General features: G+C 45.5%; 1 protein-coding gene and 1 pseudogene across 1 annotated transcript; both read left to right on the forward strand.

Moving 5' to 3' along the window:
- The first annotated feature begins 5,476 nt into the window (after nt 1-5,476).
- Nucleotides 5,477-9,144, forward strand: LOC101000068 (annotated as a pseudogene).
- A 5,971-nt stretch (nt 9,145-15,115) lies between these two features.
- LOC100998645 (heterogeneous nuclear ribonucleoprotein C-like 1) lies at nt 15,116-17,826 on the forward strand. Its single transcript, XM_031664541.1, has one exon. The coding sequence runs from the start codon at nt 16,323-16,325 to the stop codon at nt 17,220-17,222; it is 900 nt and encodes a 299-aa protein (XP_031520401.1). The 5' UTR covers nt 15,116-16,322; the 3' UTR covers nt 17,223-17,826.
- The last annotated feature ends 1,656 nt before the right edge of the window (nt 17,827-19,482 follow it).

A 19,482-nucleotide genomic window follows, 5' to 3' on the forward strand; every position in this document is an offset into this window, starting at 1 on the left:
GCTTCTGATGGTGCTGAAGAGAAAGCTCAGGGATGCCTCGGGCGTTACCCGGAACCTCAGGGAAAGGACTACTCATTATGCAGGGTCCACTGAGGCAACAGGACCTTCTCTCCTAGTGGCACTGAGTACCAGGCAGAATCCAAGGGGTAAGGAGGATGAAGTAAAGTCAGAGAGAGGGAGAAGCAGAAAGGAGGGTAGAACCTAATGTCTGGAATGGAGATAAAACCTCAGATCTGATGGGTGTGGTGGCTCACGCCTGTAATCCCAGCACTTCGGGAGGCTGAAGTGGGTGGATCGCTTGAGGTCAAGAGTTCGAGACCAGCCTGGCTGACATGGTGAAACCCCATCTCTGCCAAAAATACAAAAATCAGTCAGGCGTGGTAGTGGGCACCTGTAATCCCAGCAACCCAGGAGGCAGAGGTGGGAGAATCACTTGAACCTGGGAGGCTGATGCTCCAGTAAGCCAAAATCACGCCACTGCATTCCAGGCTGAGTGACAGTTCAAGGCCCCATCTTAAATAAATAAATAAATAAATAAATAAATAAACTCAATCTAGACAAAAGACTTTCAGTCCTGACATCTAGATACCCACAAAATAACCACCATGTTTTCTATTGTCTTGGTTCCTTTCCAGGGTCCCATTAGAACACCTAGTCCCATTCTTCTCAGTCCCCACCTCACTTTGTCATTTTGTCCTGATTTCCTTCACTGAAGCCTTGACTTAGTCTTGAGATTGACCACACCCTCAGCGGTTCTTTTTTTCTACCTGAATGTGCATATGATCTGCTATGTCAGATAGCATAAAGCCCAGGTGACCATTCAATTTATACAGCTTTTTATTAGGCTTTCTTAGGAATGACATCACTGTCTTCTTCAAGCTTTTTTCATTCTGAAACATTTTGATAATTTTTGATAATCCAGAGTGCAATAAAGAAGAAGAAATTCATATTCAGATAAACTATGTGAAATTTCGGACAATGACCCCCCCCCAAAAAAAAAGTCTTAAGTGTGCCAGATAGAACAAGCAAATGTCCTATGATGGAATAACCTTATGACTGACAGTTGACTTTTCAACCTCAGCAATGGAAGTCCCAATCACATGAAATCATAATATCAAATTTCCAACCATATTTTTGAAATTCTTCAATTCCAAATTTAGCAAGAATCCTTCAAGAATGAGGTAGAATAAAAGACTTTCATGATAATGATTGAGAGAGTTCATAAATTTTAGTGCCATTAAAAAAGTCACATGATAAAAAGATCTGAGATTTCAAAAGGAACAGTAAGTAAAGAAATTAGAAATATGTTGCTATTGTAACCAATCTTCAACTCTATAAAAGAGAAATCATAATGACAGACCGGGCACGGTGGCTCACGCCTCTAATCTCAGCACTTTGTGAGGCTGAGTTGGGTGGGTGTCTTGAGGTCAGGAGTTCGAGACCAGCCTGGCCAATGTGGTGAAACCCCATCTCTACTAAACATAAAAAAATTAGCTGGGTGTGGTGGTGTGTGCCTGTAATCCTGGCTACTTGGGAGGCTGAGGCAAGAGAAGTGCTTGAACGCAGGAGGCAGAGGTTGCCATGAGCTGAGACCACACTGCCGCTCTCCAGCCTGGCACACACCTGTAGTCCCAGCTATTGGGGAGGCTGAGGTGGGAGGATCACTTGAGTCCAGGAGTCGGAGGTTGCAGGGAGCTACACATGGCCTCATTTTTAAATCTAAATAAATCAACATACAGAAATCTCAAAAATAAAATCATATCCCAAGGAAACATTGAAGAAGATTATGTAAAGAATGGCATTTAGGTAAAATTTACCAACATCCAATATAGTATCTGTCAATTAGGGACACATGTATGAAGAATATCATTAAAACGTGCTTGGTAAAGTTATATAATTAATTCAAGAAAGTGGTTACCCATGAGCAAGAGGGAGCATCAAGGCTTCAGTAATGGGAGGAGGGTTGGTTACCCTGGAGGAATCACCTGTTTCTATAAAGTTGTAATAGGTTTAAAAATATCTAAAAATAATATGGAAAATGTTACTATTGTATATGTAATGCCATGTGTGAGTACCTGTGTATTTTTGCTGTCACTCAGTAGAGTGCGGTTGATACATGGTAACAAATGTGCCAGGTTCCTGCGAGATGTTGCTCCTGGGGGAGACGGTGTGTGGGGTCAGGAAGAAAGTGGAAACTGTCTGCTTTCTGTTCAATTTTACTATGAATTTAACACTGTTGTAACAAAATCAGTCGTATTTTATTTAAAAACCTGTACTACTTCCTCTCAGCTCTAAAAGTTTATTCATTTAAATTTAATGATTTTTATTTTTATTTGTTTCATAGACCATACATGAGACTTAGTTTAAATATTTTTAAAATAAAAACCATTATTAAGCTGGGAGCAGCGGCTCATGCCTGTAATCCTGACACTTTGGAAGGCCGAGATGGGAGGATCACTTGCGCCTGGGAGTTTGAGATTAGCCTGGGCAACACAGTGAAACCACAAATCTACATGAAATTTTTAAAAATTAGCCAGATATTAGCTGGGTGTGGTGGTGTGCTCCTGTAGTTAAAGCTACTTGGGAGGCTGAGGCAGGAGAATCGCTTGAACTCCAGAGGCAGAGGTTGCAGTGAGCCGAGATCGCGCCACTGCACTCCAGCCTGGGAGAAAGAGTCAGACTCTGACACAAAATAAATAAATAAATAAACAAAATTAGCTGGGCATTGTGTCACATGCCTGAGATCTCGGCTATTTAGGAGGCTGATTTGGAAGGATCACTTGAGCCCAAGAGGTTGACGCTGCAGTGAAGTGTAATCACACAACCGCATTCCACCTACGCAACAGAGTGGGACCCTTTCTCAAAAAAAACAAAAACAAAAACAAAACAACAACAATAACAAAAACAAAACTCAAAACAATACAACAAACGATAACAACAATTCTTATTTATTTGTATTTAGAATTAGTTTTTTTTTTTGAGACTGGAGTCTAGCTCTGTCGCCCAGGCTGGAGTGCAGTGGCGGATCTCAGCTCACTACAAGCTCGCCTCCCGGGTTTACCTCCTGCCTCAGCCTCGGAGTAGCTGGGACCACAGAAACCGCCACCTGTATTTGGTGTATTTTTAGTAGAGCGGGGTTTCACCGTGTTAGCCAGGATAGTCTCGATCTCTGACCTTGTGATCCGCCCGTCTCAGCCTCCCAAAGTGCTGGGATTACAGGCTTGAGCCACCGCGCCCGGCTAGAATTAGTTTTGAAAGTATCATTTATTTTGAGACTTCAAACCACATTAGATATTTTTAAAATGTTACATTGCATATTTTAAATACTAAATTCCCTTAATAATTTAAAATTTCAATTTATATCTTGAAATGTATATAAATTACAATTGAACATTTGTACATTAAAAGAATAGATTTTCTTAATTAAATACCGTTACAATATAGTCCTGTTTACAACACTAACTGATGCCACATGGTCTGATCCAGCAGAAGGTGGCACCCACGGGGTGGGAATTTTCTCTGCTACAAGGAGAGACGAACTCAGGCTTGTACTTCCCATTGCGCCCCCTGCTGGCTGCCGAGGGTCCACCGTCTGGGGGAATCCTGATGAAATGGTGGCCGCCTGTAGAAGCTGAATCCTATTGGGTGCCCTGGGTTCCTGCTTCCTCCCTGTTGTCAGGAATGGAAGGTAAAATTAAAGGATGAAGAATTGCTGGGACTTAGGCTAGAAGGGAAATAGAAAAGCAAGATGCAGTTATTAAGCTTTTTTTTTCACATGTATTGCTCTTATGTGGAGAGAATCACTTGAACCCAGAAGATTGAGGCTGTAGTGAGCCATGCTCACACCACTGCTATACTCCAGCCTGGGCAACCGAGTGAGACCCTGTCCAAAACAAACAAACAAAAAAACCCCAAAATCTTAACCAAAGAGGATCTTTGACCCTAATTTTAAATCAATCAGATCCTCATTGTAACTCTTCCACCCAAATGGCGACATGGGTGTGGGGGTGCATACCTTTAATCCTAGTTATGTGGAAGCCTGAAGCACGAGAATTGCTTGAATCTCTAAGGCAGAGGTTACAGTGAGTCGAGCTGGTGCCACTGCACTCCAGCTTGGGTGACAAAGTGAGACTCAGCTACCCCCACACCAAAAAATATTAACCTATACCACCCAGGTGATCATTGGGTACATGAAGATTTCTATTGTGTTTTCTTAGGGTCTGTCATGTCTGTCTAAAACTGTTTTAACTCTGAAATATTTTGATACATTTGATGTGGCCAAGGGATCTCAACAAAGATACTTTCAAGCTTTTTCTTTTCTATGCCCAATGTCAGGAAGAGATTCACCCTTCCCATCTCACACCTGCCAGGACTACAGAAGGACACATTAGTAAAGCTCCATGTTTGTTTTGTTTTTTTGAGGCGGAGTCTCACTCTGTTGCCCAGGCTGGAGTGCAGTGGCGCGATCTCGCTCACTGCAAGCTCCGGGCCTGGTTTACGCCCATTCTCCTGCCTCAGCCCAGTAGCTGGGACTACAGGCCACCACGCCTGCTAATTTTTATTTTTAGTAGACGGGTTTCACTGTGTTAGCCAGGATGGTCTCTCGATCTCCTGACCTCGATCCTCCTCGCCTCGGCCTCCCCAAAGTGCTGGGAATTCAGGCTTGGAGCCACCAAGGCCCAGCCAGTGTAAAGCCCATGTTTGTGGAGGAATCAGTGAATGAGTCCTGACTTCACCTTTATCCCTAATTCTTTCATTATGATGAATATCTAATTCCATTGGTTAATCTAAGAAAGCCAAAAATCCAATCAGATTAACTGGGTGGATGGCAGTCTAATCAAATGTAGTTTCTCTCTTTCTTGAATCTAGCCTCCTCCCAGGCTGGGGTGCAGTGGTATAATCTCAGCTCACGCAGCAACCTCTGCCTCCGTTCAAGTGGATCCCAATGCCTCAGTCTCCCCTTAGTAGCTTGGCCACAGCCACTGCCCCAGGCTATTTTGTAATTTTAGAGAGGTAGGAGCTTACTGATATTGGCCAGGTTACTCGAGCTCCTGACCTCAGATGATCCACCTTCCTCTGCCTCCCAAAAGGCTGGATTACAGGTGTGAGTCACTGCACCCAGCCAAAGTGGTTCATTTTTAAGATGTGTAAGAGGTGTGTATCGGAAACATCTGTGTCTTGCGAATGATGCATAACACTGTCACATAGCTTTCAAAGCTTCTCACTGAAATTTTCAATAATGAGGCCGGGGCAGAGGCTCACGCTTGTAATCCCAGCACTTTGGGAGGCCAAGGCAGGTGGACTGCTTGAGTCTAGGAGTTCGAGACCAGCCTGCACAACATAGTGAAACCCACTGTCTTTACAAAAAGTCAAAAAATAAAATATTACCTGGGCATGAGATCTTGAACTTCAGAGATCCTCGTAACATTTCCAAAAGAGTTTAGTGTGGAGCAGAGGCTAATAATCATGGACTAGGAAAGATCTTGCCTGCTCTTTAGAGGCTGGGACACACTTCTTGGTACCAGAGGGTAGAACTGTGTCTCTGTGGTCACTTATTACAGAATGGAATTGGACTAACTGAGGGCTCTTTCACACATGCTGGAGAAATGACTTTGGCCCTAGGAGAAGAGTGGGTTGCAGGGGATTGGCCTGAGAAACTTGCCTTTTTGATGGATTGTCCTCTAGAGCTTTTCCTTGCAGATTTGTCAGAATGAGCCTCCAGTCCCCATCCAGACTCCTGGAGCTGGCAGGGCGGAGCCTGCTGAGGAACCGGGCCCTGACCATCTTCACCCTGGATGAGCTGCCCCGGGAGGTCTTCCCTCTGATGTTCATGGAGGCCTTCAGCATGAGACACTGGGAGGCCCTGAAGCTGATGGTGCAGGCCTGGCCCTTCCTCCGCCTCCCTCTGGGATCCCTGATGAAGACACCTCATCTGGAGATCTTATGAAGCCAAGCGCCAGTGTGGACTTGATACACTGCTGGCCCAGAAGGTTCGCCCCAGGTGTGACTCAGGTGGCCTGGTGGGAAGGGCCCAGGCATCCAGGGAAGGGGACAGCTGGCTCAGGCGTGGCGGGGTTGGGGAGCTAGGGTGGCTCAGAGGCTTCTGATGGTGCCCATGAGAGGCCTTGGCCATGGCCCAGCTCCTCTGGGAAAGGACTGCTCACCATACAGGGTCCACTGAGGAAACAGGAACCTGCTTCCTCCCAGTGGAAGGTCAAGGTACTAGAAGTGGGTGCCAGGGAGAATCAAAGGGGAATGGGATGGAGAAGAGACAGAGCACACAGCCGTTTATGTCCCACATGGAGGGAAAGTTCAGGTCAGGGGTGGGTCCTTGCTCATTCTGAGCTTTTCTCCCATGTGACTCACAGGAGGTGGAAACTTCAAGCGCTGGATTTGCGGGATGTTGATGAGAATTTTTGGACCATATGGTCTGGAGCCCGGGCCCTGTCCTGCTCCCCAGAGGCCATGAGTAAGAGGCAGACAGTGGAGGACTCTCCAAGGACGGGAACACGCCAGCCCTTGAAGGTGTTCATAGACCTCTGCCTAAAGGCCAGTGCGCTGGATGAATGCCTGAGCTACCTCTGTGGGTGGGTCCACTACAGAAGAGGTCTCGTGCACCTGTGTTGTAGTAAGGTGCAGAATTACTCAATGCCCACTTCAAGTTTCAGAAATCTATTGAAAGGATATACCCAGACAGTATCCAGGAGTTGGAAGTCAGGAGAAAGTGCTCTCTGAATCAAACAGGAAAGTTTGCCCCTTACCTGAGCCAGATGAGCAATCTTCACAAACTCTTTTTAGCCTTCGGTTATGACGGTGAGTTATACATGAGCACTCCAGCAGTTCATTCCTGACTTGGACTCTCCATTCCTCTGCCTGTCCTACCCCCAGATGCTTTATATAAGAAAGGTCAGCAATATCAAAGAGCACCTGGAGCACCTGCTCAGGTAAGAAAGGATGGTGAGCTTTCTCTGCAGACCATACCACAGACTTTTGTTCTTTTTCACAGTAAACGCTAGTGGGCATGTACTGTGTGCCAGCCACTGGTGACGTCACAGGGAATGGGAGGCTAGAATATCAATGCATTACGCTCTTCAGTGCTCTATATCCTGAAGTGGGTATCACAAGACCACTCAAACAAGGGCAGAGGGATGGCCTGGGGTAGATGCTACAGAGAGACATGGAGGCAGCTGGTTAGTTGGGGGTTCAGATCTAGTGAGGGTGCATTTGTGAATTCCTTGTTAGGAAGTGTGTTTAAAGTGAATATGATGGAAACGTATTCTTCATACAGAGGAGGCAGCAAGAGAAAGAAGAGGCCGGGCGCGTGCCCCAGCCCGTAATCCCAGCATTTGTGGAGGCCGAGGTGGGCAGATCGCAAGGTTAGAAGTTCGAGACCAACCTGGCCTCGAGACCAGTGAATCCCCGTCTCTATTAAAAATAAAAAAAAAAATTAGCCAGGCATGGTGATGGGCACCAGTAATCCCAGCTAGTTGGGAGGCTGAGGCAAGGGAAGCAGAGGTTGCAGTGAGTTGAGATTGTGCCACTGCACTTCAGCCCAGGTTATAGTGTGAGACCTTGTCTCAAAAAAAAAAAAAAAGAAGGGAAAGTGCATCAAACCTCTGCATTTCACAGTAGAAACTCTGTCCTCAGAAGCTTAGTAAACACCAAGGATCCTGTCTCTAATTCGCTGTCTGTAAAATGTTGTTTAGAACCCCAGGAGAGGTAATTGATATGGGAAACGCATGCTTCTGGGATGGAGGGTGAGGGAGTAGGCCTCAGAGTGGAATCAATCACACAAGCAAGTGTGAAAGGACTGAGCCTAAAGTGGAGCTGCCCCTGAATGATCTGAGTCTTCATCAGGCAGCACCTTGCATGCGGACCATCATCTGATGATGGGAACAAACTTGTGTTTGGGTGAAACAGGCTTCCCCATTGCAGGTTACCATAACACCTGTGTTGTAGTAAGGTGCTGAATTGCTCAATGCCCACTTCAAGTTTACCGTTGACATTATTTCCCACCCCCTCCGCTAACTGGCACCATTGCCCATAACTAACTTCTTGCTCTCCCTAGGTGTCTCAAGAACCCCTTGGAGGCCTTTACATTCTGTCATGCTTACCTAACTGATCGACATGGAGTGTCTGTCTCAGTACCCAAGCCTCAGTCAGCTAAAGGAGCTGCGTCTGATTCATATCCTAATGTGGGACCACCACCAATCTTTGATTCCTTGAGCTCTGCTAGAGAAAGCTGCTGCTACTCTCAAGACCCTCGTCTTAGAGGACTGTCGGATCCAGGACCCCCAACTCAGCGTCATGTTGCCTGCCCTGAGCCACTGCTCCCAGCTCACCACCTTCTCCTTTCGTGGAAATGCGAGACCTCCGCAAATGCTCTGAAAGACCTGCTGCGTCACACAGGCGAGCTGAGCAAGTTAGGCCTGGAGTTGTATCCTGCCCCTCTGGAGAGTCTTGACAACAGGGGTCACGTCAACTGGGAGATCCTTGCCCCAATTCGAGCTGAGCTGATGGACGCCAGGGAAGCAGGGCAGCCCATCTTTTGGTCCTGTTCCCTGCCCCCTTCCTGTGGCTCATGGCCATCTGAGAAAGACTTCCATCTTTGCTCTTAGGCAAGAGAGCTGGAAGGTGGGATCTGGATAAGCTTTCTTTCTGACCCTTGGACACTGAAATCTAGACATAATGCTTTTTGATGGAATTTTTCTCTCTCCTCAGGCTGAATTACAGTGGCACAATCTCATCTCACTGCAACCTCCACCTCCCAGGTTCAAGTGATTCTCCTGCCTCAGTCTCCCTAGTAGCTGGTGTTACTGGCGTGTGCCACCACGCCCATCCAATTTTTGTATTTTTAGTAGATGCGGACACTCAGGGAAGTTAGGCAGCCCAAGAGGGTCTTCTTTGGTCCCGCCCCCTGCCCTTCCTGTGGCTCATGGCCATCTGAGAAACTGGACTTCCATCTTTGCTCCTAGGGAAGGCCTGATTAGTGGGATGGATAAGCTTTCTTCTGGACACTTAGGAACCAAAATATTGTACATGGGTGCATTTTTTTATTTCAATTTTATTTTTTATATATTATTTTATTTTATTTTTTGAGACAGAGTCTCACTCTGTCCCTCAGGATGAAGTGCAGTGGCACAATCTCAGCTCACTGCAAACTCCACCTCCTGGGTTCAAGTGATTCTCCTGCCTCAGCCTCCCAAGTAGCTGGTGTTATGGGTGTGCACCCCCATGCCCGGCTAATTTTTGTATTTTTAGTAGAGACAGGGTTTCACGATGTTGGTGGAGGCTGGTCTCCAACTCCTGACCTCAAGTGATCTGACTGCCTTGGCCTTCCACAGTGCCTGGTTTACCGGTGTGAGCAGCCAGGCCCGGTCAGGTACTTCTTAAAGGAAGCACATAGCCATGTGTTTCAGGCAAGTGCTCACTGTGAGATTGTGAGTGGAAAAACAAAGGCGACTCAGCCGGGGGCAGGACTGGGTGAAAACACTGACTTGGCATCGATGAGGCCTTTAGGGACCTGTTTCCTAGACTCAGAAATGGAACCTGAAGTTCTAGAGTGATGCAGGAGTTACCCCCGCAAGGATGGTTATTTGAAAATGTCATAAATAAATGGAACCTGAATGGAAACTTTCTGGTGTCTTCCATGATTGATCAACCTGTTTTAGACATTTATACATCAGAAGTCTCTAGAAATCTGCTTCCTGGGTTCAAGCAATTCTCCTGCCTCAGCCTCCCGAGTAACTGGGACTACAGGGACCCGCCATCACGCCTGTCTAATTTTTGTCTTTTTAGTAGAAAGGGGCTTTCACCATGTTGGCCAGGCTGGTCTCAAACTCCTGACGTCAGGCAAACCACCCGCCTCAGCTGCCCAAAGTGCTGGGATTCTAGACATGAGCCACTGCACCTGGCCTGATATTCTGATACAAGCATAAAATGTGTAATGTTCAAATCATGGTAATGGGGATATCCAACATCTCAAGAATTTATCATTTCTTTGTGCTAGCAATATTCCAATTCCACTGCTTTAATTTTCTAGAAATTTACAATAAACTATTGTCAACATCAGTTGCCCTATTGTGCTACTGAACCCTAGATCTTATTCCTATCTGTGTTTTTGTTCCCATTAACCATCCCCTTCTTACTCTCCATTTCCCATCACCCTTCCTAGCTTCTGATAACCGTCATTTTACTGTTTATAAGTTTCATGGCTTTTAATTCCCAAATATGAGTGAGAACATGCCATGTTTGTCTTTTTGTATCTGGCTTACTTCACTTACCACGCCCTCCAGTTTCATCCATGCTGTTGCAGATGACAGGATTTCATTCATGTTTATGGCTATTGCGTATATTTACCACATTTTCTTGATCCATTCATCTGTTGGTGGACACGTATCCACTATTGTGGATAGTGCTGCAATAAATAGGGGAGTGCAGGCCAGGTGTAGTGGCTCACGCCTGTAATCCCAGAATTTGGGGAGGTTGAGGTGTGGGATTACTTGGAGGCCAGGAGTTGACTGATCCATGATCTCCCACCACCACCACACACACACACCACCACCACACCACCACCACCACCACCACACACCACCACCACACCACACACATACACACACACATACACACACACATACACACACACACACATACACACACACACATACACACACATATATACACACACACATACACACACACACACATATACACACACACATACACACACACACATACACACACATACATATATACATATATATTCAGCAGTGAGATTTATGGTTCATATGGTAATCCTATTTTTATTTTTTGGAGGAAATTCCATACTGTTTTCCATACTAGCTGTACTACTTTACACAACTACCAATGGTGTACCCCGGTTCTCATTTCTCCACATCCTCCCTAGCACCCATTATTTTCTATTGGTTTTTAACTTTTAGTTTTTCAGAGACAGGGTCTTGCAATGCTGCCCAGGTTGGTTTTGAACTTCTGGCCTCAAGCGATCCTCCCACCTCAGCCTCTCAAAGTGCTGGGATTACAGGTGTGAGTCACTGCACCTGAGTAAATTCGAATCCTCGCAGGAGGCTGTGACTCTGGGTTACCTGGTTTGTATCAGTTGACACACATGTATTAGGACCTGGGAAAGCCTAAAAATGAACGACGACAGCAGGGTGGAAAAAGCCTGAAGAAAGTATTATTATCCCCTCAAGATCTACTTCCAGGGATGACCCAAAAGATGCAGCAATTCCCACTGCCTTCCCACGAAAGATTGACTGGTCCATTGTTATTTATTTATTTATTTATTTATTTATTTATTTATTTATTTTTCTGAGACAGGACCTCCCTCTGTCACCTGGGCTGGAGTGCAGTGGTACATCATAGTCCACTGCATCCTCAGCCTCCTGGGCTCCAGCAATCCTCCCACCTCAGCCTCCTGAGTAGCTGAGACCACAGATGCACAAAACCACAGCTGGCTAAATTTCTGTGTTTTTATAGAGATGGGGCCTCACTCTGTTGGTTAGGCTGGTCTCTAACTCCTGGCTCAAGTGATCCTCCCGCCTTGGCCTCCAAAAGTGCTGGGATTAGTCTTGAGTCACCACATTCGGCCAATTGGTTTATTATTGAATCATGTGAACAGAAGACAGATGTGTCAGTTTTTGATTCCAAGTCTAGAATGGTAATTTCCTTTGTAAAACATTCTGGTCTTATAATAGTAGCTAGGGAATATTTCCTGCTAGAACTTGAAGGGCTCAGAAAACTTTACTCATTAATGGATTTCGACCACAGCTTGGTGACCTGATTGAAAAACATAAGAAGTTACCAGGTCGGGAGCAGGGGCTCACACCTGTAGTCCCAGCACTTTGGTGGGCCGAGGTGGGTGGCTCATTTGAGGTCAGGAGTTCGAGACCAGCCTGACTAACATGGTGAAATCCCATCTCTACTAAAAATACAAAAGGCCGGGCACGGTGGCTCACGCCTCTAGTCCCAGCACCTTCAGAGGCCGAAGCGGGTAGATGAAGTCAGGAGTTGAAGAGCAGCCTGGTCAACATAGTGAAACTCCATCTCTAATAAAAATACAAAAAATACAAAAAATAGCTGGGCATGGTGGCACACGCCTGTACTTCCAGCTACTTGCAAGGCTGAGGCAGGAGAATCGCTTGAACTCAGGAGGCAGAGGTTGCAGTGAGCCAAGATCATGCTACTGCAATCTAGCCTGGGCAATAGAGGGAGACTCTGCCTCCAAAAAAAAAAAAAAAGTTACTGATATGGCTGAATTGGTCACCATAGGCGAACATTTTAAGAGAGTTCTAGAACATAAAAGTATCCAACACTGAAAAAAAAGAATGCAAAGGATAATAAAGTGTTTGCAGCTAAAACAGCTGAAGGGACAAGAGCAAGGGGAGCTCCCCTCACTATTAAAACTCAAATTCAGTTGGTTGTAAACAGGGAAACCCTTCTCAAGTTGCCTGTCACCTTTGAAACAGACCATTGGAATGAAAATTGTCCAAATTTGCACCAGGTCTCTATTGGACCTAAGCCTTTTGGCCCAGACATTGTTTGCATTAGAGGACTTTTTAAAAAAATTTTTATTTTTTGAGATGGTGTTTCACTCTTGTTGCCCAGGCTGGAGTGCAATGGCACGATCTCGGTTCATTGCAACCTCCACCTCCCGGGTTCAAGTGATTCTCCTGTCTCAGCCTCCCAAGTAGCTGGCATTACAGGCATGTGACACTACGGTCTGCAAATTTTGTATTTTTAGTAGAGACAGGGTTTCTCCATGTTGGTCAGGTTGGTCTTGAACACCCAACCTCAGGTTATCCCCCCACTTCGGCCTCCCAAAGTGATTGGATTACAGGCATGAGCCACCGCACCTGGATTCAGGACATTTCTGATGGCTCCATATTGATGGAACTTCAACTAATTCTCTGGTAAATTATTTTCTATAATATCCTCAAGTAAAAATGGAGAAGCTGAGATCCAGATCATTGCAGACTTAGGTACAGAGTTGGTGGATACCAGGGCTGCCATATCCAGTTAACGCCCCAAGCCAATATATCAGCAAATCCCTTGGAGTCAGGAAAATATTTCTGAGGAGGGGTTTCACATGAAGTTCAGAAAATTCCTGTGTTTGAAGCAGTCCAAATGACATTTGGACCATTTTTAGGAAAGTATGCCTTTTTACTAAGTGACAACGCAGGGATGAGATTTGCTTTCTAAGTTAAGGTGATGCGTAAAGCTTTCTTTGGAGGGAGAGAAACCCCTGGAGTTTCCTGACCTTCCTTTACCTGAACTGCTTGGTTCCCTAGAAGCAGAAATTCATCATATTGGAACCCAAACTTATACCAACCTTGACCTTCGTGAAGCACTCAAGTGTTTCTGCTCTTCTTCCTCATGTGATGTAGAAGGTATTAAAAGTGATGAGTTTAGGCTGGGCACGGTGGTTCACGCCTGTAATCCCAGCACTTTCAGAGGCTGAGATGGGTGGATCATCTGTGGTCAGGAGTTCCAGACCACCCTGGGCAACATGGTGAAACTCCCTCTCTACTAAAAATACAAAAATTAGCTGTGTGTGGTGGCCTGCGCCTGTAATTGCAGCTAACCGGGAGACTGAGGCAGGAGAATCACTTGAACCAGGAGGCAGAGGTTACAGTGACCCGAGATCGTGCCATTGCACTCCAGCCTGGAAAACAAGAATGAAACTCCATCTCAAAAAAAAGAAAAAATTAATAAATACATTATAAATAAATAAAGGCTTTTAAGAAAAAAGAAATAAACTTTACCTACATGTTTCATATGCAATTGAATACCTATTAAATTTTGATGCCAACAGGCCAGGCATGGTGGCTCATGCCTGTAATCCCAGCACTTTGGGAGGCCAAGGTGGGCAGATCACGAGGTCAGGGGATTGAGATTATCCTAGCTAACACGGTGAAACCCTGTCTTTACTAAAAATACAAAAAAATAGCCAGGTGTAGTGGCATGCACCTGTAGTCCCAGCTATTCAGGAGGCTAAGGCAGGAAAATCGCTTGAACCTGGGAGGCAGAGGTTGTAGTGAGCCGAGATCATGCCACTGCACTCCAACCTGGTGACAGAGTGAGACTTGGTCTCAATAAATAAATAAATAAATAAATAAATAAATAAATAAATAACATGAATGAATGAATGAATGAATAAAATTATTGTGACGTGAACCAACATTTTTCAACTTGTAGACTGATGTCTTACAAAATCCTTTTCTTGTCACCTTCAAATCGCCATTTCAAATGCTACACTCTGCATAACTCTACCACTTTGTGGCTGTTTACTGATGATGGAGAAGACCACACGTGTGTGTGTGGCATCAGAACTACTGACTCCTCCTATTGATGTTTAAGATATTCCATTACACAAATCTGGGTTCATACTTTTTGTTGATAGATCTTACGCCAAAAATGTAGAAGAAAAATGCCAAGCAGGAAATGCTATCACTTCTGAAGATGAATTCATAGAGATAGAAATTGAGAATTTATTTTTCCACCTTTTTTTTGTTTGTTTCTTGTTTGCTTGTTTGTTTTGAGACGGAGTCTCGCTCTGTCACCAGGTTGGAGTGCAGTGACGCAATCTTGGCTCACTGCAACCTCCTCCTCCTGGGTTCAAGCGATTCTCCTGCCTCAGCCTCTCGAATAGCTAGGACTATGGGTGGGCGCCACCATGCCGAGCTAATTTTTGTATTTTTAGTAGAGACGGGGTTTCACCATGTTGGCTAGGATGGTCTCGATTTTTTGACGTTGTGACCTGCTTGCCTTGGCCTCCCAAAGAGTGCTGGGATTACAGGAGTGAGCCACCACCGTCCCCGGCCTTTTTTTTTTTTTTCTTTTTTTTTTTTTTTTTTTTTGAGACAGAGTCTCACTCTATTGCCCTGGCTGCAGTGCAGTGAGGAGATATCAGCTCACTGCAACCTCCGACCCACTAGTTCAAGTGATTCTCCTGTCTCAGCCTCCTGAGTAGCTGGGATTATAGGCCTGTGCCACCATACCTGGCTAATTTTTATATTTTTAGTAGCGATGGGGTTTCACTATGTTGGTCAAGATGTTCTCCGTCTTCTGACTTCGTGATCTGCCCGCCTTGGCCTCCCAGAGTGCTGGATTACAGACACAAGCCACCGCACCCGACCTATTTTTCCTGTTTTAAAAGTTGGTTAATACTTTTGTGTTTATTTTAGAGTTTATATCAGAACAATTTACAGTAATATACACCCCTACTAGAGCTTGTCATATAGTCAAAGACAAAGTAGTTAATACAAATAGTAGGTATGCCTTTGGAGTTATTGATAATTTTAAAATATTATGCAAACCATGAGAATTTCTCACTTCTAGTGGAAATACATTAAATATAGACCATGAGTGAACAAGGTTTTGTCCTCAAAGGTTTTTTGTTTTGTCTCTGTGTGTGTGTGTGTGTGTGTCTGTGTTTTGTGGAGACAGGGTTTCACCATGTGGGCCAGGCTGGTCTTGAACTCCTGACCTCAGGTGATGCACCCGACTTGGCCTCCCCAAGTGCTGGGGTTACAGGCGTGAGCCACTTCGCCTGGCCTTGAAGGAATGAATTCTTGACTTCCACTCTATCCCTAACACTGTCAATTTCTTGATTCGTGAAATGAATATGGATATGTGATAAGAATGGATAGCTGGTTCAATCCGTTAATCTGCGAGAGTCAAAAACCCAATCAGGATTAACTGGGTGGAACTTCAGAAATGCAATCAGATATCACTTTTTGATTGGAAGCTAGCAGTGGATACGTGGAGAGGCGTGGGTGGGAGTTGTGATTAGAAAGGTCAATAAAAGCTTCTAAAGACCCAGAGGAGAAACCCAAAGTCTTCAAGCCTGGAGTTACTGCTTGGTTCTTCCTGAGATCTGAGCACCTTCTGAACTACATCCAGATCTGGTAAGTTCCTAACTTCTGTAAGGACACTCCCATCTGACCTATAGTCAGCCGGTCTGGGATGGTGACAGTGCAGCCTGTGATGGCACAGAGCTATCTATACCCTGTCTCTTCTCTTTTTTTCATATGAACAGTTTGAAGTTTTGATATTTTTTCCTCTAAATGCAATTTTGTCTTTATTTCAAAAATTGTGATTGTGCCTTTTTTATGTCGTTTCAGAATTCTCGTTGGGGGCCGTTTTGTGAAGAGACGAAGACTGAGCGGTTGTGGCCGCATTTCCGACGTCGAGCCGCAGTTGGCTTCTCCACGTAGAACCCGGGAGGAGGAGACTTAAAATCGAAGCTCTTCTCCCTCTTGCCTCCTGTTTTGGCTTTTTGAGAAACCTTCTCATCAACCACAATGGCCAGCAACGTTACCAACAAGACGGATCCTCACTCCGTGAACTCCCGTGTGTTCATTGGGAATCTCAACACTCTCGTCGTCAAGAAATCTGATGTGGAGGCCATCTTTTCCAAGTATGGCAGAGTCGCGGGCTGCTCCGTTCATAAGGGCTTTGCCTTCGTTCAATACGCTAAGGAGAAAGACGCCCGCGCCGCTGTGGCGGGAGAGGACGGCAGAATGGTCGCCGGCCAGGTTGTGGACATTAACCTGGCTGCGGAGCCAAAAGCGAACCAGCGAAAAGCAGGCGGGAAACGATCAGCAGCGGAGATGTCCGGCTCCTCTTTTGACCCGGACTATGACTTCCAACGGGATTATTACGGTCGGATGTACAGTTTCCCAGCACGGATCCCTCCTCTTCCTCCTGTTGCTCTGGCTGGAGGGCCCTCGAAACGTCCGCGCGTATCAGGAAGCACCTCAGGAAGGCGCACAAGTGGCTTCAGTTCCAAGAGTGGACAGAGGGGATCTCACAAGTCTGGAAAGTTGAAAGGAGATGACCTTCAGGCCATCAAGCAGGAGTTGACCCAGATAAAAGAGAAAGTGGCTTCTCTCCTGCAAAACCTGGAAAACATTGAAAAGCAACAGAGCAAAGAAGGAGTAGAGGCGAAGAACGCTACGTCAGAAGAGGAGCAGAGCAGCAGCTCCGTGAAGAAAGGGGAGGCTCACGTGAAGCTGGAGTCTGAGGGGGGCGCAGATGGCTCTGCTGACGAGCGGCCCCTACTGGACGATGCTGATAATGAAGATCGGGCGGATGAGCAGCTGGAGTTGATCAAGGATGATGAAAAAGAGGCTGAGAAAGGAGAGGATAAGAGAGACGGCGCCAATGGCCAGGATGACTCTGAAGCACATAGTGGGGTTTAGAAATCTTATCCCATTATTTTTTACCTATATCTTCAGCACATGCTTACTGTTCTCCTCATCCTTGTCCTTCCCATATTCATTAATTCTTCATTTTTTTTGCCCTGCACCTAGTCCCATTTTCACTTCCCTTGATGCTCCTAGTAGTTTTCTTAAGTCTTACCCTGCAATATTTTCTTGTAATTTAGATACCTCTTTGTGACTTAACAGTAAAAAGGATGTATGATTATCAACTGTCTCCAAAATAATCTCTTTTTTTTTGTAGGGAATACAATTCTTTTCATTCATACGTAAGTTCAGTAGTTGCTTCCCTAACTGCAAAGGCAATCTCATGGAATTGAGCAGCTCCTGAAAGCAGCTTGGAGTTAGAATTATGTGTGTTACACCCCCACGTTAGTGTGCTGTGTGGGGCACTTCAACAAAAATCTAACGATATATTTTTGTGAATGAGACTTGGCATGTCAAATGCATCCTCAGGAAAATAATTCGTGTTATAATCTTAAAACTTGTTTTCTAAAGTTGATACTGTGGGTTATTTTTGTGAACACCTTGATGTTTGGGACCTTTTTTCCTCAAAATAAACAAGTCCTTATTCAACCAGGAATTTAAAGAAAGAAAATTCTTGGTGGGAGCAGTGACTCCTGCCTGTAACTCCAACACTTTGGGAGGCCAAGGCGGGAAGATCATTTCAGCCCAGGGGTTCGAGACCAACCTGGACAACATGGCAAAACCCTATCTCTACAAAACATTTGGCCCCTGCCCTGGAAGGGGAGGCCCGCAGTGCGCATGAGCAGGAGCCTCAGGGCATCGCCAGCCCGTGCCTGTCCTCACGGTGGGCAGCGGCCCTTGCTGAATTAAACTAGCTCTCACCAGTAAAGATGTCATATTCCCTTTTATCTAACTATGAAACTCATAGAGGCATATAACACTTGTAAAAGATTTCTTTTCTTTTTTTTTTTTTTAGTGGAGTTTCAGCTGGGATTATAGGCGCACACCACCATGCCTGGCTAATGCTTTATTTTTAGCAGAGACGTGGTTTCACCATGCTGGCCCCAGGCTGGTCTTGAACTCCTGACTTCAGGTGATCCTCCTGCCTCGGCCTCCCAAAGTGCTAAGGTTATAGGCATGAGCCACCACGCTGGGCCCATTCTATGGGTTTTGACAAATGGATAATGCAGAGTAGTTTCACTTCCTAGAAAGCCTCTCAGCTCTGCCTATTCATCCCACTGTACCCCAATCCCTGGCAGCCACTGGGCTTTCTGCTGTGCCTGCAGTCTTGCCTTTTCCAGATTGTCTCACAGGATGTCATCTTTTCACATTGACTTCGTTTAGCTTGTACCATAACATGCATTTAGGGATCCTCCATGTCACTTCAGGGCTTAATAATCTATTGATTGGATGAGTCACTATTTTTATCCATTCACTATTGAAGGGCATCTTGGTTGCTTCCAAGTTTTGGCAATTACGAATAAAGCTGGTACAAACATCTGTGGGCAGGTTTACTCATTTAGGTAAATATCGGCTATGATGATTACTGGATAGTGCACTATGGGTATTTTAGAATTTTTTTCCTGGACAATCTCATCTGCTAGACAGACACTGCCTCTTAAAGGTTAGGGACTAGGCTGGGAGCAGTGACTCACACCTGTAATCACAGCACTTTGGGAGAGCAAGGCAGGAGAATCACCTGAGGTCAGGAGTTCGAGACCAGCATGGCCAACATGTTGAAACCCCGTTTCTTTTTTTCTTTCTCTTTTCTTTTTTTTTTTTTTTAGACAGAGTCTTGCTCTCACCCAGGCTGGAGTGCAGTGGTGTGATCTTAGCTCACTGCAACCTCTGCCTCCCGGGTTCAAGTGATTCTTCTGCCTCAGCCTCCTGAGTAGCTGAGATTACAGCCACGTACCACCATCTTTTAGTAGAGATGGGGTTTCACTATCTTGACCAGGCTGGTCTTGAACTCCTGACCTCGTGACCATCCGCCTTGGTCTCCCAAAGTACTGGGATTACAGGCGTGAGAAACCACGATTGGCCTGGCGAAACCTCGTTTCTACTAAAAATACAAAAATTAGCCGGATATGGTGGTATGTTCCTGTAATCCCTGCTTCTTGGGAGGCTGAGGCAGGAGAATCACTTGAACCTGGGAGGTGGAGGTTGCAGTGAGCCAAGATCGTGCCATCCAGCCTGGGCGACAAAAGCAAAACTCCAACTCAAAAAAGAAATAAAAGGATAGGGACTCTGTCTCTGTCACCCTGTGGTCCTACAG

The sequence above is a fragment of the Papio anubis genome, chromosome 1 (genome assembly GCF_008728515.1).
Source record: "Papio anubis isolate 15944 chromosome 1, Panubis1.0, whole genome shotgun sequence".
NCBI lineage: Eukaryota > Metazoa > Chordata > Mammalia > Primates > Cercopithecidae > Papio > Papio anubis.

What these genes read in the sequence shown, in the direction of transcription:
- LOC100998645 (XM_031664541.1), top strand. Translation starts at nt 16,323, where the DNA reads ATGGCCAGCAACGTTACCAACAAGACGGATCCTCACTCCGTGAACTCC.